Source organism: Arvicola amphibius, chromosome 3 (assembly GCF_903992535.2).
Source record: "Arvicola amphibius chromosome 3, mArvAmp1.2, whole genome shotgun sequence".
NCBI lineage: Eukaryota > Metazoa > Chordata > Mammalia > Rodentia > Cricetidae > Arvicola > Arvicola amphibius.
In genome coordinates, this window is record NC_052049.1 from 179,428,529 (window position 1) to 179,455,083 (window position 26,555).

Genomic DNA, 26,555 nt, shown 5'->3' on the forward strand with positions numbered 1-26,555 from the left:
TACAAGTGATAGAAAAACATGTCTCTACAAAGACCTCTATGGAAGTGCTCCTGACAGCATTAGTCATAGTCACAAAACCATGGAAACACCTCCCGTCCACAGGTATATAAATTCATGAGTGGATATTCAAGTTCAGTATATCCATACAGTGGAATAGAAAGAATCCAGTCATCAAAAGGTCTGCATTATGATTCCATTTGAATTAAATGACCAGATATGGTAATTCATAGGTCAGGTATGGTCTATAACAATAGGAAATAGATTAATGATTACCTAGGAATGGAGAGGAGAGAGAAAATAGGGAAGGAACAACTACCACTAATGGATATGTGGGTGTTCGTTGGGATGATAAAAATGTCAAAATTGTGATACTGGTTGTATCACTTGGGATATACTATAAACCACTGAGTTGTACATTTCATCTTCTTTCATGGTGGCGCTGGAGATCGATCCCAAGGCCTCACACATGCTCCACAAGTGTTCTACAGCAGAGCTACATCCCAGCTCTGAAAAGCACACTTCAATGCCATGAGTTGTATGATATTTCAAGTCTCACTCAGTAAAGCCCAAAGCAGATGACTGAACACCTAACCTTAATTTACTATTCTTAACTTGGAACCTGGGACTGCACTTCAGTTAGAGATGCTTTCCCAGGTCTGTCTCCCTTCACATGTAAATCTGGCCTTTTCAGAGTTTCACTTTCTAAGAAGTGTGCATTCTTTTGGACAGCCTGTCTTGCTGTGCTTTCCTTCTGCTCAGTTTGTTCCCCTCATCCCCACACAATTACTGAGAAGAGCCTAGAGTCTTCTTTTCCATTTTCGTTAGATTATACAAGAAAGCTATTCTCTTAGGAATGAGTTCTGGGGAATTTGAGAGAAGGCTCAGCGGCTAAAAGCGCTGACTGTTAATACAGAGGACCTGGGTTCAATTCCCAGCACCCTCATGGCAGCTCACAACTGTCTGTAACTCCAGTTCCAGGGGATCCAGCACTGTCACACAGACACACAGGCAAAGCACCAATGCGTGTAGAATTAAAAAAGAATGAGTTTTTGTCAGGTATAGTGGCATATGCCTTTAATCTCAGCATCCAGAAGGCAGAAACAGGTGGATCTTTGTGAGTTTGAGGCCAGCCTGGCCTCTATAGAGGGAGTGCCAGGGCAGCTGTGGCTGCATAGTGACACCTTTCTCTCAAAAATCGTATTTCTAAAATGTGTTTGAAGTTTAATGATGGGGGTTGGAACCTTCAGTGAAGTCTGTGTAGAAAACTATAATGGGCTTTTATTTGTTCATTTGTTTGTTTTAAAGATGTAAAGTTTGTCTTTGATAATGTTTGAGCAGGAGATTAAATTATTTTTAATAAATACCGAGGTTGCATTGCAGTTCCCTGTGAACATTGGTTAAGGAAAATGGAAGGAAGGGAGGCCTAGGAGACACTAGGATGGTCTAGGGGAAAGTGAGAACTGACAACAGCTTCCTGCCCAGCCTAGTCTAGGCCTTTGGACACTGCCCTTTCTCCTGCCCCTTCATCACTTCTCACCGTTCCTGTCAATATTCCGCTGTCTCAGTGCTTCCTCTTAGTCACGCTGCCTGCTTCTCTTCCGTGCTTCGTGTTCTGTTTGCCTCATTTTAATTCCATGCTAGCCCCTTTCTGAACTCTCTGTTTGTTGTTTGTTGGAGACAGGCTGGATTCTTCTACCCATGTTGGTTTTGGACTCATCTAATAGCTGTTGCTCACATGGAGTCCCTGCTCCTCCTGCCTCTCAAGTGCTGGGATTACCAGCATGTGCTCACCATTCCCTCCTCTCTTCCCCCGTCCCTGGCTCATTCTAAGCTATCTATCTTAAACTCCATACTCCTATTTTCCTAAGTATTGGTCTCAGGCATTTTTATCTTTTAGTGTTGCCAAGGGAACCAAGGTCTTCATGTAGTCTCATGTTTTTCATAGCCTTAACTGCTTCTCTCCTCTCCTCACCTCCCCCCCTCCAAAAAAACCCCAGCTTTTCTAAGTCTTTTCTTTTCTGTCGCTGGCTCATCTGGACTTGTTCTGAGGTGTGAGATTCCAGTTTCTATGCTCCCTTGCATCTCATGTCCACATCTTACCTTCTTAATCTGCTCAACCCATGGAAGATACTGTGTTGTAGGATGAAGCAGCTTGTGTCTTTCCTCTGCAGATACATACATAGTTGTACTTATTGGATTAGTTAAGGTTAGAGGTGAGATTAAGGTTTAGAAATTGCTTCATAAGGAATCCCTAAGGACTTTTTAGCTAAATATATTCATATATAGAGATTTTTCCTTTTATATGTGTTTTGCCTGCATGCATGTGCTTGCGCCATGTGCATGCAGTACCTGTGAAGGTCACAAAAGGACATTGGATTTCTTGGTACTGAGTTAACAGCTAATTGTGTGCTGTTATGTTGGTGCTGGGAATCAAATTCTGGCTTCTGTAATAACAGCCAGTACTCTTAACCTCTGAGCCATCTCTCCAGCCCCTTTTTCTTTTCTATTCTTTTCTTCTTTTTCTTTCTTTTTTAACAACTGAAATATATTTTGTACTTTAAAAAATTGTTTGTTTATTTGAAATGCTCTGTGTAGCCCTGGCTATCCTGGAACTCATTCTGTAAAACAGGCTGGCCTTGAACTCAGATCCTCCTTCTGCTTCTTGATCGCTAGGATTAAAGGCATGTACCACCACTGCCTTGCTAGTTATTTCTTATTAAAGTTAGGCATTGGCATTTTTTAAGTAAGAAATTATAAGATGTGGACCAAGACTTAATGGGATGTTTTAGGAAATAAAATTGTGAAAGAAATGTAAGAATAAACCAAAGAGAAACATTTAGCAGGGAAAACTGTAAAACAGTGGCCCTCTTTCCCTAGAGCAGTGGTTCTCTCTTTCTGTAGAGCAGTGGCCCTCTCTCTGTAGAGCAGTGTCTCTCTTTCCTTGCACAAATATATGTCATGAGTTGAAGAGTAAGTCATAGAATGGTAGACTGGAAAGTTAAAGGAAAAGCAAACTGTAGTAAAACAGTGTCAGCAAGATCCAGTTTTATCCCAAAAGAAGATCTATGTGAATATAAATACTCCACAAAAGTAAATTCTCTGCATGGTCGGGATATGTGCTGATATTTTTTCTTTCTCCTTGCTTCGTTCCCCACTTTGTTGTGTAATAAATGCACATTACTTTTCTAGTAAGAAATGTGTGTCTTTTTTGTTTTTTTTTTTTAAATCATTAGCAGACTGTGAAAAGAGTAATTTAATTACCCTGAATATAAATTTAGTAGAATTGGTATTGTGGCAGTTAAGGAATGTCAGAAGAACCCTCGGCTGCAGCCCTGCTGACCTCACTGTACTTCTGCCTTTCTTCATCCTGTATTTGCCTTCCATCTCCTTAGCATGATTTTCACAAGCTTTTGAAAGATGTCTGAATGGATTGGTTACAAGGATAGAACTAGAAAGTTTGTTGCAGGCTTGGAGAAATAATTTTGATGGAGTTGCTTTGTGTGAAAGTTATCTTTTTCATTGACTTAGCTACATATGTAGACTCAGACCTGTAGTTGGCATCTAATGAAGAGAGCTAGATTTGTGTCTTTTTTTTTTTTTTTTTTTTTTTGGTTTTTCGAGACAGGGTTTCTCTGTGGCTTTGGAGCCTGTCCTGGAACTAGCTCTTGTAGACCAGGCTGGTCTCGAACTCACAGAGATCCGCCTGCCTCTGCCTCCCGAGTGCTGGGATTAAAGGGGTGCGCCACCATCGCCCGGCGATTTGTGTCTTTTTTGAGTCAATTGTAGGAGAGTTGTATAGACAGAACAAATCCCTAGGCTCTTTTTCCTAAGAGAGATGGTAAAGGAAATTGTTTCTGTTCATCTCTATGTAAAAACAATTTATTCTTTATTCCCAGATTAGAAATGATACTTGCCAAATTTGATGAAGTACAAAATTCGGGCGGTATGATTTTGAGTGTCTGCAAAGGTAAGAGTAATTAAGTTCTTCCAGCTCTTAAACACTTCTGAGATGACTTAGTCAAGTGTTCAACACTAAGTGTGTTTTCAACCCAAGTATGCATCTTTAATTTTAGAAGTGTTGATTCTGTAGCTTGTCAGCTACAGGCTGTAACAGTGACTCTCATCCTGGATCTGCACCTTCTCTAAGTCTGGGGTTGTGAAGATTTCATAAAGGGACTGTAGTATAAAGGGATAGTGTTTCTGGCTTTGCTTTTTGTCTTCATATTTAAAAGTTGATAACCCTCCTGTGCTTTGTTCCATTGTGTGAAATGTCTCCTTACAGTTGGAGTAATTTGTTTATCTTGCTGTCTTTAGTAGAAATTGTGGGGTCAATTGGCTTTCACCAGTGTACAGATTCTAAGTGACAATATTAGAGAAGAAACAGCAGAAATTTTACTGTAGTAATCATCTTTGCTTAAGTAGAGTAATTCAGGGAGGTTTGGAATTAGTGTCTGTATCCACAGCTAAGTTGACATTTGATTTTGTGATTCCTTCCTTTTTCAATAATGTTGATAAATTGTGTTTTGTCTTACTGAGCAGCATCTACCTAGACTGTATTCATTTGTGAAAAATGTATTTTGTTACCAAAGGTATTTTTTTCCTTCAAGTGGGAAAGCAACTTCACATCACAATATGGGTTAGCTTGACAGAGTAAATGATATTGGAGTAAAACTTTGTTTTATGAATTTATAGTCATACAATAGGAAAACTAATTCAAAACATAATTTAGGCTTTTTTCTCTGTTCACTTGAGGTTGGGCTTTGCTGTGTTTCGGGGAGTTGGGTGGTGTGACAATTAGGTGTTACAGAGATCATGCATACCTTAATCTAAACTTAGGTCCCAAGCACACAGTGACTTCATTGCTTCTAGTTCTCACTCAGACAGCTGTTTCTCACATCTCTCTGAGTAGAAGGGGTTTAAGAACTGCATCCTAATTTGTCTAGTAGTTGACTTAGTTGGTGTCTGTAGAAACCAGAGCATCAGGACAAGGAAGAGTTATTAAATGTTTTTAACTTGGGTTTTTCCAGCATTCCCTGTGTTCCACATTATTTGGTTATAGCCGAGGGAAGTCTATGGTATTATAAAGGAGCCACTGTTGGAATGTGGGTCATTTTGGAAGCATGATTGCTGTTGTCTTTGAGATTTTTTTCCTGCTACTTTCAGAAGGGGAACTTTTTTGTTCTTTATCCCTTCTTTTTTTCCCCCTTCTTTTTCTCTCTCTGTAAATACAGCAGTTTGAGGTTAGAATCTGGCATTTATTTTTCTTGGAGGGAGTCCCAAAGATTGTCTTTGAAATTATGTTGTAAATATTGCAATTCTAGTTGAGTATGAGAGTTAAAATTACCTTTACATACTGAATATAGTAGATATACATATTGAATACAGGAGATAGTTGAGAATTTTTCTGTTATTATTTCAGTGTTTTGTTTGGTTTTGTTTTGAGACAGGGTTTCTCTGTCCTGGAACTCACTCTGTAGACCAGGCTGGCCTCGAACACAGAGATCCACCTGCCTCTGCCTCCCAAGTGATGGGATTAAAGGCGTGCACCACCATTGCTCAGGCCAGTTAAGATGTTTTTGATGACAACATATTTAACTCTATATCTGTGGCTCCACATTTGTGGATGCCACACACACAGATAGGAACCACAGATCACATGCTTGTGATGACCACTTCTGTACTAAACATGGACAGATTGGGGAACATATTATGACCTCAGTAATGTGGAGCAATAACTGCTTTATATTGCATTTGTTCTGATTACTCTAGAAATGGTTCAAGCAGTGAAAGGACATGTCTAGGTTATCTCAAATACACACCATTTTATATAGAAAGCCTTGAGCATTCTTAGGTTCCTGGAGCCAATCTCCTGTTGTTACAGAGGAATAAACTGTATTATGTTGTCATTGAAAAATATCTTTATGAATTAGTTAGCAACAGAGGAAACTAGCAGAAGGAAGCCCATTTGTCATTTTGGCAAACGTTAGGGTCCAAGCTCCATCTCCTTTGATTTAATCTCATTGATCCAGTCCAGACCAAAGACTAGCAAAGTCTTTGCTGATGATAGTTCCAGCTGTTTATTCTTTATACTCTGCTTTTGGTAGCCCATGCTCTTGATGACATTGCTATTTGGATGCCTGATAGGCATTTCAGGGTTATCATATCCAAAAACAACCTTGCTGGTATTCTGGTTCATGTATTCGTTCCTGTTCTCTACCTCATGCCTTCTACCCTCTCTGCTCCTCCTCCTCCCCGCCGCCCCTCCCTACTTCCCTGCCTCCCCTTTTTTTCCTTTATCCCTTACAGGGTCTCACATGGCCCTAACTATCTATAGCAGAGGAATGACCTTGGACTTCTGATCCTCCTGTCTCTACATCGCAAATGCTAGAATTATAGGCGTGTGCTACCAAGCCTGATTCTTTTTCTCTTTTTAATCCTTAAACCTGTTTCTGCCTCAGTTACCCATTTCAGTTAGTTGTACCACGAAAGTGAAGCTTGACTTATGTCCTGTTTGCTTGTTTTTTCCCTCATCACTTTGAATACTTTAGAGCTCCTTTAATGTTTCCTTGGACTTTAGTGTTCCATGTCAAATACATACATACTGTGGTAACAGTGCTGCGGAAAATACAGGTATTCCTTGTTCATTAAATTTGCATTCTTCTGAAGACCCCGGTGCCAAGTAGGAGATCATTAAATGAAAAAAAAATATTTTCACTAATATTACCAAGGAAAATTATGATGCCTTTTATTTTAACTTAGGATACTTGAATAATTTTTATGTTCACTAAAATATATTATTTTTGACTCTTGGAGAAGTTCACCCCCATTGACTCTTGGAGAAGTCCACTCCCATTGATTCCTGGAGAAGTCCACCCCCATTGACTCTTGGAGAAGTCCACTCCCATTTCAAATGTGTCTTTCTTCCCAAGCAACTCTTTTTGTATACTAATACTCATGTTTAAAATCTATATTTAAAACGTCTTTAAAGATCCCAATTCTGCTTCATTTATTCTGTTCACCGGATGGAACTGGTCTGCCATTCCAGCTGCTTGTTGGGCTGAGGGAACATGAATACAAGTTCTGGACTTGTCTGAGAAGTTGAACGCAGGATGAGGGTTGGGACTAAAACTCAGTGAGAATAGTCACCTATACAGAGCTATCAGTTCAGTCCGCAGTAGTGCTAAAACAATCGTTAATTGAGCAATGAGAATATTTTTGTAGGCCACAATAGGAAGATCAGTAGTTTTATGAAAAGTAATTTAATGAAAATTAGTTCATCTCTTTTTTTTATTTCTGTGCTTTTTTAGCCCCAGAGTTTTCGGGCCCTAGTCCTGTTTTATCACATCCCCAAACTATAAAGTTATAGGGAACAAGCATTTTAGGGTAGAATAGATGCACACTGTGAAGATGTGTGGAAATGGGCAATGGGATCATGACCCTTGAAAATGCTACCTCTTCTTTCCCACATGATGTCCCTACCCAAGGGAAATTAATCTTGGGTTCTTCAGATATGGTGTGAGTTTTAAGTGTGTTCCACATGGTCATCTGTGACCAGAAACTTATGGCAAATAATCCTGTTTTATGTCTTTGCCTGAGACTGTAGTAATGGAGTAGCATGTCTTACAGCATAGTGGCTTAGAGTGTTTGTGGTGAAAAATATAAACAGGAAGACCCAGCGGATTTGATGTAAAGGTATAACCTTTGTAAGAGTCATATGGGCAGTTATTATGTGAAGATAATAGAATACCAAAGCTATAAATTCAGTGATGTTAATCCAGCCTCTCTCGAGAAGTGACATATTTCAGTTGAGACCTGATAACCAGTCAAAGAATAATTAATGGTAAGAAAAACACTTTGACCAGAAAAAAAATAGTGACTATGAAAGCCCAGAGATGAGGGCCTGAGAGATGGCTCAGCTGTTAAAGGCTAATCTCACAACCAAAGATGAAACCCCAGAGGTGAACAGGACTTGGTTATTTGAAGAATACAGACCAGGACTGCTTGGAGCCCAGTCAGGGAAAGGAGACAGTGTCTGAGGTGTGTTGAACAAGTGAGCAAATTTTTGATAGGTCCTAGAGGTAGGATCCCATAAGAGTTTTGGTCTTGAGAAGAGAGGGCCATGCTTGGGTGACATGGAGTGACAGTGTCTTGCTGGCTTGACGGTTCAGAGAAAACCTGCTTCTGTTGCTCGTCTCGTGGGTCTGGGTGCACAGCTGTACATTATGCTTCTGTCTTTGGTTTCTTTCATAATTGTTTTCACAGTGCTCTTGATTGAAGCTCTGATTAAGTTCTTTGACTTTAGTTTTAAAAGTACTATTTGAGCAGAGTTAACAACAGAGTTAAATAATCACATTTGACCGTATATCATTTGGTTCAGGAAACTGTGAGAAATGCACTTTTGTTTTTCCTGAGGATTTTAAGAAGCTTGACTTTAATTTTCATATTATAAAAGCAATATGGTAAAGTCCCTAAGTGCAGCAGAATTAGCTCCACTATTAGAAGGAGAATGGAATTAAAGCTAAGCATATTGTGACTGGAAGGAGCCAACACCAGCCCAGATGAAAAGACTACAAGTTGTGGTCTCAGTGACTGTGGTGGGGCCTGGTGTCGTCTTGGAGCTTTCTAGACAATCTCCTCCGCTAACAGAGATGTAAACACCAACAGTATTGGTGGCTGCAGCTGTTTCTTTTTCCCTTTCATTGTGAAAACACTGTGTATAATTTGTCTGATGTGCTTGTAGGACCAAGTTCAGTTTGGCTTATAATCACGGAACAGTAATTTCCAGTTTCTCTGTTTAAGACAGTTGCCAGGAGGAGAATTATTTACCTTAGAGGCTGGCAATAAAGTAAAGCATAGGAGCTAGGCTTTCGGCTGTAAAATTACCTTGGTATTCAGCTTATATGAGTCAGTACCGTAACTTCAGCTAGTTTTGTATATTTTCATATACGTGTTCTTTGGTGGTGAATGTAGAAGCTCTTTTCTTACACTGATTTAAAAACCTATCTCTGTGTGACCGTGAGCCCCAGGGCCTTCTCAGAGCTCGATAATGTAGTGATGGCTGTGCAGCCTGGAGAGAGGGTGCTTAGCTCCCCTGCAGCTGCGCACTGGCTAGTTCTGTCTCCACCAGAAGCGAGCTTTGTTCCGTGTGGCCCTGCTGTCCGTGCACAGAGCTGCCTTTGATGGGCTGTCTTTGACGTGATTTGTTTACGGCAGCCAGAATGCTTCCTGCATAATGAGAGCAGTTAATCATGGAAACTGGGCAATTCCTGTTTGTGCACTTCTAGCAGTCTTCTGTTGTAAATATTAAAAGGTAATGACAAAAGGATGAAAACCTTTTCTAAAAGGCGCAAACCAGCTAATCCATCAGATCATGTGATTGCTACTGATTACATGGATATCTTTAGGGAAGCAGAAAATGATTGCTGAACACATGCCTTGTGTTTTGATGATTGCATTAAAAGTCCCCCAGTGGGATGACATTTATTGGCTCCTAGAGCTTTTCTTAGATTAAATTTCAGACATCCGGTACAAGGAGAATCATCACAACGTGTATCTAACAGCATATGTGCAGTTAAAGAATAATTTTGATCAAGCCCAGCTAGTCTTTGCTAAAAAAACGAGGGTTTTCAGCAAGACCCCAGACTTTTATTTTGAAGTGGAGTAGCAGCTGTTGGCTATTGCGGTGCAGAGCTGCAGCGCGGCCTGGGTCACACAGTGCTCCCGGTGCCTGTAGGCTGCAGGCCGAGCCCAGTGGCGCAGGCACTGAGCTACACTTATTTTGCTGTGATATTTGACCTCTTGATTTGAAAGAGCTCCCTGGACTATCTGAATGGCTATGGGAGATGGTGAGTATGATTTATTTTCCTTGTTGTGCTGTGTTAGACACTTGGTTTTAAGGGGATGATTGTTTGCTATATAAGAAATGCATTTCTCCCAAAAGAATGAAGGACATCTCTGTGTTTGTGTGCTGTCAGGTATTTATGCATGCATGTGTCTTTTTTCACTTGATGTGTCAGTGTGGGGTCTGGCAAACAGAAAGTGAAATTTACCTTGCAACCAAGCACGGCTTCTTTAGTCTGGTATTGGGTATGAAGGGGTAGTGGAAGGGTCAGGAAATGTGTACAGAAGCTCTGGAGGGAGAACACGGCCTTCGGAGCAATGGCAGATTTAGGCAGGGAGGCTTGATTAGCCAGCTTGACATTTTTCCTGTTGTATTTGACAGAATTGGAATTCTGTGGTAATAAATACTTAAGAGTAGCAAAATGGCTTGCTATGGATGTTACATTAATTAGTGTGCTTGTGGCTTGTCAGGGTAGTAAACATCCTTTAAGAAATTTATATAGGACATGATTTGGTCACAGTTGCCTTTGTTGGTGTTTTGGTAAGGATAATTTTAAAAAACACCTATTTCTATAGTGTTTATACTTTTCAAAGGCACTTTGATATACTTTATATATATTACTCCTCAGGTACAAATGACTAGTGAAGTGCACAGACATTTGGTGTTTCCATTTCACAGATTAGGAAACTGAGAACTGCTGAAAGGTGTGTTCCAGGTCCAGGCACAGACAACAAACTAGGCTGAATCTGCAACCCCAGATGTACATCTGCTATTGTCCTTCATAGCACTGAATATTTGAGCCTGCCTATTATTAAGATGCTTAGAGGTATGTTTCATAATCACATCAACATCGGAGTGTGTACAGAGGAAGTGTAAGGCTTCTACAGTGTTTTGGTGTGTGTGTGTGTGTGTGTGTGTGTGTGTAGCTTGGATTTGTAGTTTTTAAGTCTTAATATTGCCAGACTTCCTGTAACGATCATGACCTCTATCCTCTGAGGGTTGGTCCTCTGGCGCTATTATGAATGGGTTGCAAACTCACCAAATTGCTGTTATTGATAGTTATTTAAGGTATTTATGTATATTTAAATGCATTTAAATAAAAGTGTGATAGTAGATTTTTACACATTGTTGTGAGTGATTCTAAGAATTTATGTAACTTTTATATGACCTTATATAAATAAGTTAGATATACTTTATTAATTTTTAAGGTAAAGAACATCAAATTCATTTCTCATAAGCTTAAGAGCATTGCCAAGTTTTTTTTTCGTAGGAAGATAAGACAGAACAAAAATATTTAACTTTTAGGCAGCTAAATGTTGCATTTGCTTTGGATAATCTAGATTTTATTTATTTTTTTAATCCCATCCATGTATGTTTACTTATTGGTTTTTATTTTCCAAATAATATATTCAGACAGTTAAGGAATGTATTGATTTTCTTTTTAATGCAAAGTAATTACCTATTGTAAGGCTTAGAAGGTAGCCTTCCAACTAATTCTCTTCCTTAAAATAGTAACACTTTTATTGGATTAAAATATACCTTTAAAAAATCCTTAAAAGTCTGAATAATAAAGCCACGTGTATCTGAGCAGACTGTCAGGATGAGTAGTTTTAATGTTTGGTATGGTTACTCTGCAAGTGTCTCTCATATACAATTTGTGTGTGCACACACCATGCACTGTCACATAAATGAGTGCAGCAAGTGTACTGCACTATTCCTAACCTATTTGCTCATTTAAAATTTTAATTGTGGACTTAGTATATAAACAGCATCTTTTTAAAATTGAAATGATGATCATAATGCAAAAATCCCTTAAACTTGTTTATACTTTATACGGTGCTTTTTCATACTTTTTATTGTGCTTTAACATAAATTTTGTATTGATTGCTGTTTATTTGCTTTAGGGGTTGATACTAGTGGGGATGGACCCCAGGGCCTCACTTACTCTGGACAGTTATTTTACCACTTTGCTGCATCCCCTGAAAGCAGTTATTCTGAGTATATTTTCGGCATTTGCTTTATCTGCTCAATTCCACATGAAGTGTTTTAATGCCATGCTGTCATGTGTTACTCTGCCTCATTTGTTTAAACTGTTGCATGGCCTTCCAGTGTGTGTGTGTGTGTGTGTGTGTGTGTGTGTGTCTGTCTATAATAACCATTTCATGTTCTGTGAAAGTTTACATTTTTGCCACATATGATTTTTCCTAAACTGTTCTGGAAAAGCCGTTTTTATGAATACAGATATGTGTATTTTTAAAAATATAGTGTAAATAGCATTTTAGGACTAAAAATTTCACTTTAAGTAGTTTTACCTATAACTATACTCAGAAATACTTTATTATGTACATTCTCATCGGTAATGCCTGCTAACCAAACATTCTTTCCATTTCTTGATATTATTAATTGTTTAAATATATTTTGCCAATCATATGAGTGAAAAGTATCTTTGACATTGTCAAACTTGCCTGCTTTCTGATGGCACTGGTCATCTTCATATGACTTGTATGTGTGTGTTCTGAGTATTGCTGCTTTGCTTACTTTATTTGTGTAGGTCTCTTTATCTTTGCATGTAGATGTGGAGGCCAGAGGTTGATGCTGATGTCTTCTTCCTTTGTTCTTGCTTATTTTCTGAGACAGAATTTCTCACTGAACCTGGAGCTTACTGTTTGAGCTGGAATAACTGACCAGCAAGCCCCTGGGATGTGCCTGTTGCAGCCATCGGGGATAGGAAGGAGGTTTTAGATACGGGTTGGTGTATTTGCAGTAAGAACTTACTGAACCAACTGAGCCGTCTTTCCAGTTCACTGTTTGACATCTTTAGCCAAGTCATTTGACTTTTTATTTGTTTACAACTGATCTGTAGATATTTCAGTTATATCATTGGCAGTTTTATTTATTTCAAGGTCGGCTCACACTTATGCTCTCATATTGCTTGGTGAGTCCTTGGGGGTCCTGGGGTGGCTTAATGCTTGGTGAGTTCTTGAGGGTGGCTTTTTAGATGCTTTTAACTTCAGTTGCTTCATTCTTATTCCAAAGCATAAAACCAAACATTGGAGTAATTGTGTAATATTGTGCTCTCAGCAGTCAAATCAGAGAGGGTTAATTAAAAACCTGTAGGATTATTATGTGGTGCTGAGGCTTGCAGTCTGCCCCAGAAAGGAATTTGGCCTTTTGTTGTTCCTGCAGAGTTGCTGGAAAGAAAAACAGTTTTGTTATAAATGGACTGTTCCTAAATTTTCAACATTTCAATACAGTCTACTCAAAAATTAATTTTTTTAAAGCATATGCAACTGGGCCAAGCAAGAAGGCAAACTCCTTTAATCCCAGCATTCAGGGAGAAACAGGGAGAGCTTTGTGAGCTCAAGGCCAGTTTGGTTTATATAGTGAGTTCTAAGCCACCTAGGGCTGCATAGTGAGATCCTGCCTTTAAAAAAAATCATGAAATTTTAGGGATCACCCTTCTGTGAGATCCTTTTGTTTCTAGGACCACTTTAGACTCATCTAAACTTAAAGGGGAGTGGACCACTAGCAAGAAACTCATGTGACTCCTTTCCATGCTCCCGAACAGTTTTTATGACGCACTAGGATTGTATGATGTAATCAGAACAAAACCTGCCTTTTCACTTGCTGATGTAATGACAATATTTTCTACTAAAATCAATGATGGGATTGAAAAAAAAAAGAAAAAAAAGAAGCATGTGAAGAGAAGTAAATTACAAGGAACAAAAGAGTAGGTGTTATTGAGAATCATGAAAGCCAGCAGTGCATGTAACAGTCCAAGAAGAGATGCTACTTCAGGAAGTATTCAAAAGCCAGAAGAGACTGATGGTCACTTGAAACAGTCAGATGTTTCTCTTATTCTACTGATTGAATTTTCCATCCTATCAAAACCCTTAAAGCATGGCATTAGCATTCATGTAAGACAGAAGACAGTAAGTAGCAGTCACTAAGATTGAAACTAGCCAGTGGCTAAAAATAAAGGAACCTTCCAGTAGCCACTGCTGGCCTTAGCCAGCCACCTCTGGTGCAGCTTTGTGAGGTACCTTCCAACAGAATGAGACTTCCTGAGGCAATCCCATTTACCTGCTGGCTGCAAATTGTTGGGTACCAGTAGCAATATATTTTCAAACCTGATATTGGTAATGAATCAACATCTTTAAAGGTTTACAGCTTTTAGAATATTCTTTTAGAATATTATGGTTCAATGTTCTTAACAGCTGCTGCCTTGAAATTTTAAGTGACAAATTTCTGTACAGTTTCTAACTTTTATGAACCTCGTTTATATTTACCTTTGTGTATTTCATGACATTATTTAATTTTATTGATGCCAGGTATGGGTCAAATTGTCATTATCTCTTGATTGGATCATTGAAGTTCTTGACTCTTTAAAGATGAACTTTCAGGAAAAAAAAAAAAGATAACTTTCATCTGGGCGTGGTGGCACATGCCTTTAATCCCAGAACTTGGAAGTAGAGATAGGCGAATCTCTGTGAGTTTGAAGCCAGCCTAGTCTACAAGAGCTAGTTCCAGGACAGCAAGACAGAGAAACCCTGTCTCGAAAAACAAAACAAACAAAAAGATAACTTTCCTCCTACTATTCAAAGGGGAAAAAACCCCAGCAAAGATGTATTTTAAGTTGTTTACTGATATCTTCTAAGTTTCATCTTCTAATAATTTTATTGAATATTTATTTTCAAGCTAAAGACAAGTTAAAAACTTTTTCTTTTTTTTCTTTTTCTTTCTTTCTTTCTTTTTTTCTTTTTTCTTTTTTTTTTCTTTTTGAGACTGTGTTCTTTGTGTAGCTTTGGCTACCCTGGAACTAGCTCTGTAGACCAGGCTGGCCTCCAACTCACAGTGATCTGCCTGCCTCTGCTTCCCGAGTTCTGAAATTAAAGGTGTGTGCTACCACTGCCTGTTTAAAATTTTTTTCTAGCTTTTATTTCTGAAGATTTTTGCTTTCTATTGTATGATAATAATAATGTAATAGTTATTATAGACAGATATATATGTCTGTGTGTATGTTGTGCATGGTTGTGAGCGCAGGCATTTAGGTGTGCATGCTTTATTGTGATGACCAGAGATCACTGTTCAGTGTCTTCCTCTGTTGGTCTCCACCTTACTTTTTTGTCTCTGTACTTGGAACTCACTGCTTTGGGTAGGCTGACCTGCCAGCTCCAGAGCTACCTCTCTCTACCTGGGGTTATTGAAGCTGCCACCATATCCAGCTGTGTACATGGCTCCTGGGGATTTGAACTCAGGTCCTCATTCTTGTACACAAAGTACTTTTCCACTGAATGTTTCTCCTCAACTTTCTTTTCTGTTATTTTTTCTTTTTATTATGTCTCATCCCTTTGTTTGTGTCTGCCTCTCCTCAAGGAGTAGTTGTTCCCAGTTATAAGCTGGAAGTATTAGGTTGTTTCACTGTGTCTTTAGTGCATTTTGTTTCATCTTTCTCTTCCCTGTGCATCCTGAGAAACATCATTTTATCATGCAAACCTTTAACCTTGGCAAACAAAAGTTTAAGTGGTTCCAAGAACTTGCATTTTCTTTTTCCAGTAGTTTCTTTTTCAAAAGGTGTGTGTGTGCGTGTGTGTGGTTTATCTGTCTTTGTGTGTCTATTTTTATAAATACACCCTAGACATTCGTCCAAGCTGTGTGTGCACTACCTGTAGGTGTGGAGATTCTGAGTTGAGGGTTTTAAGGATGAAACCATCCCATAGATTTTCAGTTGCTCCTTGTATTCCTTTCTGTCATAGGCATTGCCACTTCTCTGTCATTTTGCAAGGTGGATAATTTTTATGCTGTGGCAGTTAGATTCTTGGGATTCTGGTTTGTAGCTAGACACAAATAATCCCAACACTTGGAGGTTGAGGAAGGAGGATTGCCATAAATTCAAGGCCAGCATGTGCTACATACAAAGCAAGACCCTGTCTGGGGATGAGGGGAAAAAATATCCATATTGCAACTTTGATAAAGTGTTCTTCTCCAGTGGTCATCCATCCCTGTTCTGGCATCTTATAAGAATGTGCTGGCATTCCTTAGGGGTTTACCCCACTTACTCTGCCCTTTGCTTCCATGTTCACTCTTACATTGTGGCTTATAGTATTGGGTTCTATTGTATGGATGTTGAAAATAAAGTGATTTAAATTATAATTTTTAATGATTTCAGTGTTTAGATCTCAGCTGCTTTATAAATTTTTTTCCAGTTTTTTACACTAGGATTCAATTTAGGTTCTCCACTATTATTGGCTAATACATCTCTTATCAGCAGTAGAGATCTCTCTTTTTGGCTTTTACTTGGCATCTGTCAGGTAAGTATCTTCCATACTATAGCTTGGTAATTGCATTATAGTAGTGCTTTTGTTGATTATTTTGTTTAATCTTTTATTTGTGTGTTTGGCTTTCTGGAAGTCTCATGTAATTAAGAATGATCTTGAAATCCTGACCCTCCTGCCTCTTCCTAAGTTCTGGGATTTCAGGCATGTACCATCACACCTGTATCTCTATCCACTGTATTTCTGTTGTTGTTGTTATTGTTTTCAAGACAGGGTTTCTCTGTAGCTTCCGTGCCTGTCTTGGAACTAGCTCTTATAGACCAGGCTGGCCTTGAACTCAAAGAGATCCACCTGCCTCTGCCTCCTACTGTATTTCTTAAAAATGCTTCAAATGGCTTGATCAAAACCGAGTCTTATTTGGATGTTTTGTTTTGTTGATAAAGATTTTTCAAGAGTGCTGTTTTGTTTGACTGTGGTAGTCTGAATGAAAATGACCCCCATATAGTCATATGCTTTAATGTTTGGTCCCTAGTTTGTGGAACTGTTTTGGGAAGGGTTAAGAGGTACAGTACCAGATCCAGATTTGGGTTTCTGTCAGAAAACGCACAATATCTGGCTGTCATTGTGTTATTAGTATTAAGTATTAAGAATTAATATTAAGTATTAATTCAATTTAAGTCATTGAATAGATCTATCCTTTATATAGGTTGCTTTGTGTTATCATTTCAATATCCTTTGATCCAAATTCTTTGTAGGGTATACACTGTCTATCTTGTGGTTTGAAAGGAAGTCAAGAATATAAACAATGGAATAAGTAAAGCAGCTGTTCCAGTACTATGGACAGGGTGGTGCAAGTCTGGCTTTACATGAGGAGTGGCAGCAGAAGTAACAAGAAATAGGTGGGCTTCCAATACTACTGGGAGTTACATAGGACAACAACTGTTGGTGGATGTGGGCATGGGAGAATGCATAAAGTGTGTTCCCACATTTTGGGCTTGAGTAGCAGAGATGATGTCATTTATCACACAGGTATGGGAAGACTTAAAAATAGTGTTGGTATAGTCATTTGTGTTAAACCGAAGATGCTTCTGACATCTCCATAGAGGATGATTTCCTCAGGGGACAGGTCACAGATAGTGGTTGAATGGGTTTGGAACTCACGAGATATTCTAGGCCAGAGGTGAGCACTGGAAATTTCTCAACATTTCGAGAATACTTAGCATGGAGAATAGATGAAACACTTTAGAAAAGTTGTGGAATAGAGAGAAGACTTTGACAGGATGGCTGGGTTAAATAGGAAGTGCCACCAGAAAGGACTGGAGGGGGACCTGTGGGGCCAGACAGAAGAGAGGTGATAGAGCATTCTGTGCATTTCCTTAAACATGAATGGTGGTTGTAAGATTTCTTGTTTACTAACCTGTTGATAATTTAACCATTAAGTAAGGACTGTGCTCATTGGTCCTCACTGGCTATGCGAGAATATAACAGCCAGAAATCCAAAGTCCTATTGCTTGTTGTTTTAATTAGAATAAGGAAGGATATAGCTTCAAGTGAAAGAGGAACTGTGGTATGAGAAACTAGTTAGTAAGAAGTAAATTGCATTTCTTGTTTGTAAATCCCTAGTATTAGGGTTCTTACTGAGCTAGTTGTTTTCTTGAAGAAAACCTGCACAAAATTAATACTGTGAGACCTGTGTGTGGGTTTTGACTTGCTCTTTTTGCCCTGTGAGATGGAACAACTTTTTGTGTTTTATGTGTATCTTAGACACAATTACTTTGGATTACATGTATCCTAAACATGATGTAGAAAGTGTAAAAAAAAAAAAAAAACATGTGAAATTGTGACCTGCCTTCAATTAGAAGAAAAGAAAAAAGTGGTGCACATGTGTGTATGGGTTTGATTAAAGTTACAGAAATCCTGGGAAAACAGGTGTCATGGTGTACACCTGTAATTCCAGGATGTAGGAGATATAGGCAGGAAGATTATAAATTTGAGGCCAGCTTGGGATATATGGCAAGACCCCGTTTAAAAAAGAATAGAGGCAGGCAGATCTCTGTGAGTTCAAGGCCAGCCTGGTCTACAGAGCAAATTCCAGGACAGCTAGGGCTACACAGAGAAACCTTGTCTCAAAAAAACCAGTAAAATAAAAAGAAGAAACCTTGGGGGAACCAGTTGGTCTTATTTCATATAATATGTAGCAACTCCTGCTGAGCCTAAGTCAGTAGTGCCCCGTAATCATACGTGTTAATTTTTGCTAATATGTGCAGATTTACATTGAATGGGATAAAAAGAACAAATAGACTAATGTTTGTTTTATTATGTTTTGCCATAAACTGAGTTTAGCTTTGTTCAGATTTTGCTACCAAAGGAATTTAAAAGACAAATACAAGGCAGCAGCTGAGATGTCTGGAAGGCTTTGCTCACGAACTCTCAGTCTTGATAATTACAGATCTAATACTTAAAGCTACAAGAACAGAATTTCAGGAGCTAAAATACTATATCCAACAACTCAGTATGATGGAAGCAAAGTCAGTGTTCCAGAAAGTTCTTCCAAACAAGGGCAGTTGTCTGTGGATGATGAAACCACATTGGTATGGTGTTATTCCAGATGTTCACCTTAAAATCTCTGACTCTGGCCAGGCAGTTGTGGTCCATGCCTTTAATCCTAGCACTTGGGGGGCAGAGACAAGTGGATCTCTGTAAGTTCAAGGCCAGCTTGATCTACAGAATGAGTTCCAGAACAGCCAGGGCTACACAGAGAAATACTGTCTCAAAGCAGAAGAAAAAAGAAGCTTCACTCTAGAGGCAGAGTCCGGTAGATACCCGTGAGTTCTAGACCAGTTTTGTTTACATATTGAGTTCCAAGCCAGCCAAATCTATGTAGTGAGACACTGTCTGCAAAAAACAAAAGAAGAAAAATAGCCCTTCACCTAGTCTATAGTCTACTAACTTTTAATTACGTTAATTTTAAGAACTGAAGAATCACCTGGCTGTCATTTTCATCCCATACCAAACATAGTTAAAAACTTAAAAGTATTTGTTATACCCGTATAAGTAACATGGACTTGAAGGAGTCTATGCAAGAAATGTGAACACTAACTTGGAGGTTTTAATCTGAAAAGAATAGCCGAATCTGTGGGTGCTAGACAGGAAATATAGGTTTTCCTAAAAAGACATGAAATAGATGGAGTTCTACTGAAGAAATTGAAAAGGCCAAACAGAACCTGCTTTTCTGAACTCTTGACTTTGGGCATATGAGTGGGATTGTGGGCCCGCAGCATAGTGCTCCCCCAACTTCCACACATGCTTTTGAAGGTGGCAAAGACAGGCTGAACTTCCTTCCTCACTTGGTCTGTTTCTCTCCTCTCATTCTGTCTTCCTTCTTCTGTTCCCTCTGTTTCTTTCTTTTAGTCTCCTCCATTTTTTTCCTATAGTTGATCTCTTTCTTCTCTCCTTCATCCTCTTCTGTTTGCATCTTTGTGCCCCTACCCAGAGGGAAGGACAATTCAGTTTATTGTTTTTCTAACTCTTGTCCAGGCCACACAGCCTAGCCCCTACTAAACAATTCACTTTTCTTGCACCTTTTTTTTTTTTTGTTTTGTTTTGTTTTTTTGTTTTTCGAGACAGAGTTTCTTCTGTAGCTTTTTGGAGACTGTCCCGGAACTAGCTCTTGTAGCCCAGGTTGGCCTCGAACTCACAGAGATCCGCCTGCCTCTGCCTCCCGAGTGCTGGGATTAAAGGCGTGTGCCACCACCGCCCGGCTTTCTTGCACTTTTGTTCAAATAGTGTGTGGACATTCATTTGGTTTTGTTTACTTTTTATGAAGTCTTCAAGAATTTAAGAGTTTTTTTGGGATTTGCTTTTGTTGTTTTGATTTTTTTTCTCTTAAGATTATTTTATTACACAGTGTAGTAATCATAGAGGAGGCAGGCACTCAGTACAGCTTTCCGTGTACCTGCTTCCTAGATTTGTGAAATAGTCATGCTTTGCCCCATTATGTAAGATTTTTTTGAGAAATAAAACTTTATTGCTATTTCTAGTCTACTCATCCTCTCATTTAAGTAACAAAAGACAAACTAGTTTTTCTTATTTATGAATGCATCTAAATATAAGAAGTTCTGTAAGGAGCTTCTTCTAACTAGAAAATTAAAATTTTAAAAAAGAATTTATTCAAAACTCGTGGAACCAGGTTTCAGATTGTAGAACAGGTGTCTTCAATTCCCTTCACATCTCAGTCACTCCTTCCCGCCTGTTTCTGTCACCTCTTCCTTCATCTTTGTTGACACGTCCTGTTTCCATCTCTTTGCCTGTTTAATCTTCCTCGTATAGACAGCACTACTGCCACTTAACTGGCTTTCTACCCTCTAGTCCTTTTTAACATCTTGAACTCACAGAGGAAATGCAGCATTTTAAGCAGACCCATTCCTAGTAGTTGCTCATACTTGTTCTTGCTTGTGGTATCTTGTTTCCTCTATATCCATCTCTTCTCACTCTGTTTCCTCCAGGTGTTGACTTCCCAGTTCTCCCTCTTGTCACCTTTCCGTCACACAGATAGATAGCCGCTTCATCCTGCTCAGTTATTCCTCTCCTATAATACCTAATACCTTTGGGATGTTCCTAGGAACTTTGCACTTGCTCTTATAGCCCACATAAGTAGGACCTGAGTTAAGGCTCATTTACTGAAACATTTGATTTGATTTACTTTCCTGTCTGTCTCTTCCTTTCCCTCCTACTCACTCCCCAACTTTATTCATTTGCTTGTCTTTTCACTTTTGTGTTATGATGATGATGATACTGGTGATTGTAGGTGTTGTGTTCATGCATGTGAGTGCTTGTGTGTATGTTTGTGAGTTCATGTGATCGTGGACTCAGAGAACAACCTTGGGTTTCGTTTCAATCCTCACCTTCCACATTGTTTGATTCAGGTTTCTTGGTGTTTGCCTGCTGCATATGCCAGGCCCACAAAACCACCTCTCATCTCCCCAATAGGCTCACTGAGGTGACAGATGTGTGTGCTGCCTGACCCAGTTTGATGTGGGCATGGGGATTAGTACTCAGGTCCTACACTTATATAGCATGCGCTTTACTCACTCAGCCATCTCCGAGTCCCTGGCTCATTCTCTTACCATTCAGAAAAAGAAATAGACAATAGGAAATAAGGGTTGACTTATGGTTCCCTTTAACCTTAGGAGTTTGTCGTCATTTGGTATTCTAACTTCTCCTTGCATGTCATGTGGGTTTGGATTTGTTCCTTTCATCGGACACTAGAGCAGAAGCTCTGAAGTACTGGTTCTAGTCTTGTGTTTCTTGTGTCAAACACTGGTTGCTTTTAAGGTCTTTAAAAATTAGGCATTGTATCCAGTGAATGTAGTTGTGGGTATGTGCACATGAGTGCAGCCTCCAGTGATGTGGATTCTCTGGAGCTGGACTTATGAGTGCTTGTGGTACTGGGAACTGAACTTGGGTTCTGTGCAAAAGCAGTAAGTGCTCTTAACTGCCCTTCCTTCAGCCTTTTAGGGTTGTTTTTCGTTTTGTTTTTAGGATTTATTTTTGTTTTATGTGTAGTTGTTTGCCTGCATGTATGTCTGTGCATCATGCACATGCAGAGCTGAGGATGCCAGAAAAGGGGGGGGGGGTCAGATCCCCCTGGAAATGGAGTTGCAGACAGCTGTAAGCCTTTATGTGGGTGCTTGGAGCTGAACCCTGGTCTTCTGGAGGAGCAGCCTGTGCTCTTAACTGCTGAACCATTTCTCTAATTCCCTTCTTGATGGAGTTTTAAGCTGAAAAAAAAGTATTTCTGGTTATAACCTCCGCCAAGAAGAGATTATTTTAAAAATTTACCTTTTCTAACTGGTTCATGAGACAAATGCATTCAGTGACTATTCATGTCTAATTGTTCTTGCACTAATGGTCACTGGAATGAAAAAGAAAGCCAAACTGTAAAGAATAACACACGTTAGATCATTTTAGAATAAAAGATGTTTCTTGGTACTTCAGTACACAGGGAGTTTAATTCATGTATTTAGCACAGAAAATAATTTCTATTTCTTTTAAAAAATTTTATGTCCTTTCAGATTTAATTTAATGTTTTTATCAGTTTTTCTGTTTTTTTTTTTTTTAAATTTGTATGCATTTACTCCTTTTTTTTTCTTTTTGCCCTAGACAAGGACTTTGTGGACCAATCTCAGTTGTTCTTGTGGTACTGAAACATAGCTGTCCCTATTTCTTTACAGATTGTGGGTTACTTTGTTGTTATCATGTCATAATCGAGCAATTGCACATTTGCATGTAGATTTCAAGGCCTATGATATTTGCCATGTGACCTTTTTAATTAAAAAGAAAATCTACCAAGCTCTGCTATAGAAGAGTGGCTCACACATGATTTTCAGGAGGCATCCTCAATAGCAATGTATCAAACTGCGTCCTCACAGTTTCCGATGCAGTACAGGTGGTCACACACGTCTTAGGGCACTGACAAGATAACTCAGCAGGTGAAGGTGCTGCCATGCCTGATGTCTTGAGTTCAGTCCCCTTGACCAACATGATAGAAAGAGAATTAACTCCTGAAAGCAGTTTTCTGACCTCCACGTGAATGCCATAGTACCTGGGCACTCAGAATAAGTAAGTGTAATAATAATTTAAAATGCATCTCTAACAAATGTCAGGTGATTGTGAGCTTTTGTCTGAATACCACATTGAGGGTTACTATCATGGATATTACTAAATGTATCTTTGATTTCTGTGGTCTCAAATAAATTACATGCTGAATATCCCTTGTCTGAATTGCCTGGAACCAAGAGTGTTTCAGATTTTGAGTCTTTTTTCTGTGTTTTGAATATGTGTATGAGTCTACGAATATTTAATTGAATATCCCTAATCTCCAACTTCAAAATACAAAATATTTTCAGATCTGAAAATTAGCATTATATTATTGAAAAGCATCAGATTTTGGAATAGTTCGTACTTTAAATTCTTTAGAGATGCTTGAGCTCTGGTTTGTATACTACTTGCCAATAGTGTTGCAATCTACGATCCTTTCGATTGTTTTTCTCTCAAGAATGCAGCTTTATAATAACTATAAACTCTGAATAGCTCACATATCTGTGAGCTGTGGAATGCACAGCAGTAAACTGTGGTTCTTTCCTACACCATAACTACCAGCAATAAAAAAACTTCCAGTAGTATTTTTCTATCTAGTGAAGGGACACAGGAGGCCACAGTGGATGCTCTACTTCTTTATTGCTTTGTGGGGTTCCAAACTGACTGGCTTAGTTAGGGGTTTGGGGAGGGCTCAGAAGACACAGGTGAAGATAATCTTTGCACCTGAGTACTGACTAGACTGACAGTCATTTGTGAAAATTTATTATTTGTTTCTTGGGACTTGTATGCTTAGCTTTGTTAACAAAGTTTAAAAAATCCTGGTAGCTTGAGAATGTTAAGAGTTAATTTTTTTAGATGTTAGGGACACTTATCTTTTCAGTTCTTGTGTGTATAGCAAGGGAACACCGTTTCCATGGTAACTTCTGCCTCATCTGTTTAAGTGCCTGACTTTCTGTAGATTTTTGTGTCTGTTCTGGGGTGTGTGTGTGTGTGTGTGTGTGTGTGTGTGTGTCTATATTGATGAACCAAAAAAGTTTATTTTGAATTTTTTTGGTATTAATATATTTAAAGCACAAGTTTTAAGTTCATTAATTTCTCCATACTGGCTTCCTAATTGTGTTAGGATAAAAGAATGTTGTATTTAAACTAGAAGATGAGTTTGGCTTGCAGAGGGTGAAGGGGTAGAAGTGATGTTAACAAAACATTTGCTGAAATAGAATATGATTTTCAATCTTTTCTTTGCCCCATCTAATAGTTACACTGGTGGTATGTTTTCATGGAGACCACTTATTCTGGATGAGTGGGCATTTGTATGGTGAAAATATGGTGAAGGGATAGGAAGAAGATCTGACATTGGTCTAAAGCCTGTGGTAAAGCTGCTTCTCTGCCTCACCCATCCTGTTTGTCAGGATTGGTTTTGCAGGGTCCTAGAGAAACCGTTTTTCAGCAGAGTACATGGCATCTGCCTTGTGAGTGGGGGAGGGAGGAGTTGTCTGGAGGCTGGTGAGCTTGTGTGTGAGGAGATGATAGCAGTGTGGCTGTGAATATTCCAGAAGGAGACTACAGAACTCCTGAGAGTCACTTAAGAGCAGAGACTGTTGGGTTTCGTTTCGTTGCTACGTAGGCAGCACATTGTGAGGTTGCAGACAGAGTTAATTATGTACAGCAGTGAGCCCTGCTGTTCCCATGCTTTCCTGATGCAGTAGCACACAGCACAGTGATTATTGCCTAAAACCTAATGTCCTATTTATATGGATTTTCATGTGTATTAAGGAAAAGAAAACAAACCTACATTTATAGATCTTTAGTATGAAATGCTTTCACATTTTTGTTAGAGAATACATTGTAAGTGCATAGAGGATTTTTTTAAATGCATGGAGAATTTTTACCTTTCATCTAGCAGTTGCTGCCATAAGATGATGTCACCTTGTAGCTGATTGGCTGTTGCAGCACCTAGGGCAGGGAAGAGAAAGAAAAATGCCGGCACAAACCTCAGTGGTGGTTCTGTGGTTGTTTCTATCTATTTTTGATAGAATCTTTGATTAGTATCAGATTTACTGTATTTGGCCATGTGAACTATTAGGACCTATTCTAGGGTGAGGGAAATTCGGAGGAATGAGGCGGCTGATTTGCAAACGGATCTGTGATTGTAAGTTGCAGAAATCTGGGCATAGGAATAAGGCAGGGCGTGCTGCAAGATTGACTATGGGAGGGGCTGGCAGAAAATGCTTCTACGAGCATCAAAAAGAGATGCTTTGACTGCTCTAAAGTTGATATGCTTGCTTTAATGTTTTGACATGTATGTATAGGAAATGTGACAATAAGGTATTTTTTATTTTAAATCACAGAGGTTATTTTGTAAAGTGTTAACCAATATATAAATATTTATTCAAAGGATTTTTATTTTTTATTTGTATCCTACCTCAATAATGATTTTTCTCTGTAGCTCTATTTTATTTTTGAGTCTTAATGGAAAATGGTAAAAAGCTTAGCTTCCTTAAGAATCTATTTCCTTATGCTTTGTGCAGATAAAAGCTTTGATGATGAGGAATCAGTGGATGGAAATAGACCATCATCAGCTGCTTCAGCCTTCAAGGTTCCTGCACCTAAAACATCTGGAAATCCAGTCAACAGTGGGAGAAAGCCTGGTTCAGCAGGTGGCCCTAAGGTTGGAGGTAATGTAGATCCATGTGCATGCTTCATGCATCTTGATGCTCAGTGCTTCGGAGCAGTGTGTTTATTCATGACTGCTGCAGAAATACAGGTCTGGAGAGAGTGTTGCCTCTTACAAATGAATATTATAAATTGTTACTTCCATAAGAACATGTATGAATTTATGTTTTCTTGTGGGTACTTATTTTTAAGCCACCGCCTTTAATGGAAAGATTCAAAGTAGTTTTTGGTGTGTATCTTTTAAAGGGAGTGGTATTTCAGGATTGGGCCATTTTTGGGTACTGTAGCTATGCTTTGAAGTGCAGAAATAGAGAATTTATTTTCACAGTTGTCTAGGTGTAGTAAATTAAATACTTGAACATTTAAAATTGTTGAAAATACTGGGCCCTGAATAATTTGTCACAATAGGAATTGTGTGGTGGTCAGGTAAAACTGACTTAAAAAAATGGTTTCTGGGTTGATAATAATAAATTTAAAAAATGGGAAAAAGCAGGTTTTTATGCAGTTATAGTATATCCTTGGGCTTTTTGGAACTGTTTCTAGTATATTTCTAGTATATTTTTCATATTAGAATCCTTGAGTTAGGATTCATGAATATCTACCAGGTGTGAATTTCTGCTGGATCTCTCTGGTAGAATGAGTCTGTAAGAGCACATACTGTTTGAATGCTAGAGGTCTCTAATCTTTCTTACACACTCACAGAATGTCTTGTTTACAGTAACTGGTGTTCAAATTAAGGTCTTGAAGATTTTTTTGTGTTTTATCTGTCTATGGTACCTTTATTAACAACAAAAAGAAAAGGAAAATAAAAACTGCATCTTTGCTAGGTTGGTTCCATTTCAGCACAACCAAACATGCTTTCCAAATCATGTGATTGAGAATGTAGGGATGCTATTGGGGACCTTCCTTCCTTCCTTATTTCCATCCTCCTTCCCTTCCTTCTTTCCTTCCTTCCTTTCTTTTTCTTTCTTTCTTTTTTTTTTTTTTTTTGGATGCGGATCTCTGGGTTGCCCTGGTGGCTGGAATTGACTATGTTTGTAGTTCTTGCAGAAAGGAAGATGTTAGGTAGGAGTTATGTCGTCGTCCTAGAGAATGACTCCTGATCAACATTGGAGCCTTGCCGTTTTCTCCTCTCCCTTCTCTTCTTTCTCCTCCTCTTACATTTC

General features: G+C 38.8%; 1 protein-coding gene across 5 annotated transcripts in view; it reads left to right on the forward strand.

Annotated features, from left to right (window-relative positions):
- Positions 1–26,555, forward strand: part of Clasp2 (cytoplasmic linker associated protein 2) — a 197,881-nt gene that overhangs the window by 39,916 nt on the left and 131,410 nt on the right. For 4 of the 5 annotated variants that reach the window (XM_038321526.1, XM_038321528.1, XM_038321527.1 and 1 more), the window contains exons 7-8: positions 3,897–3,967; positions 25,245–25,391. In XM_038321526.1, the coding sequence (XP_038177454.1) occupies positions 3,897–3,967; positions 25,245–25,391 (218 nt within the window). Of the gene's footprint in view, positions 1–3,896; positions 3,968–9,710; positions 9,846–25,244; positions 25,392–26,555 lie in introns of those variants that run through there. The other variant, XM_038321530.1, reaches the window with a different exon arrangement.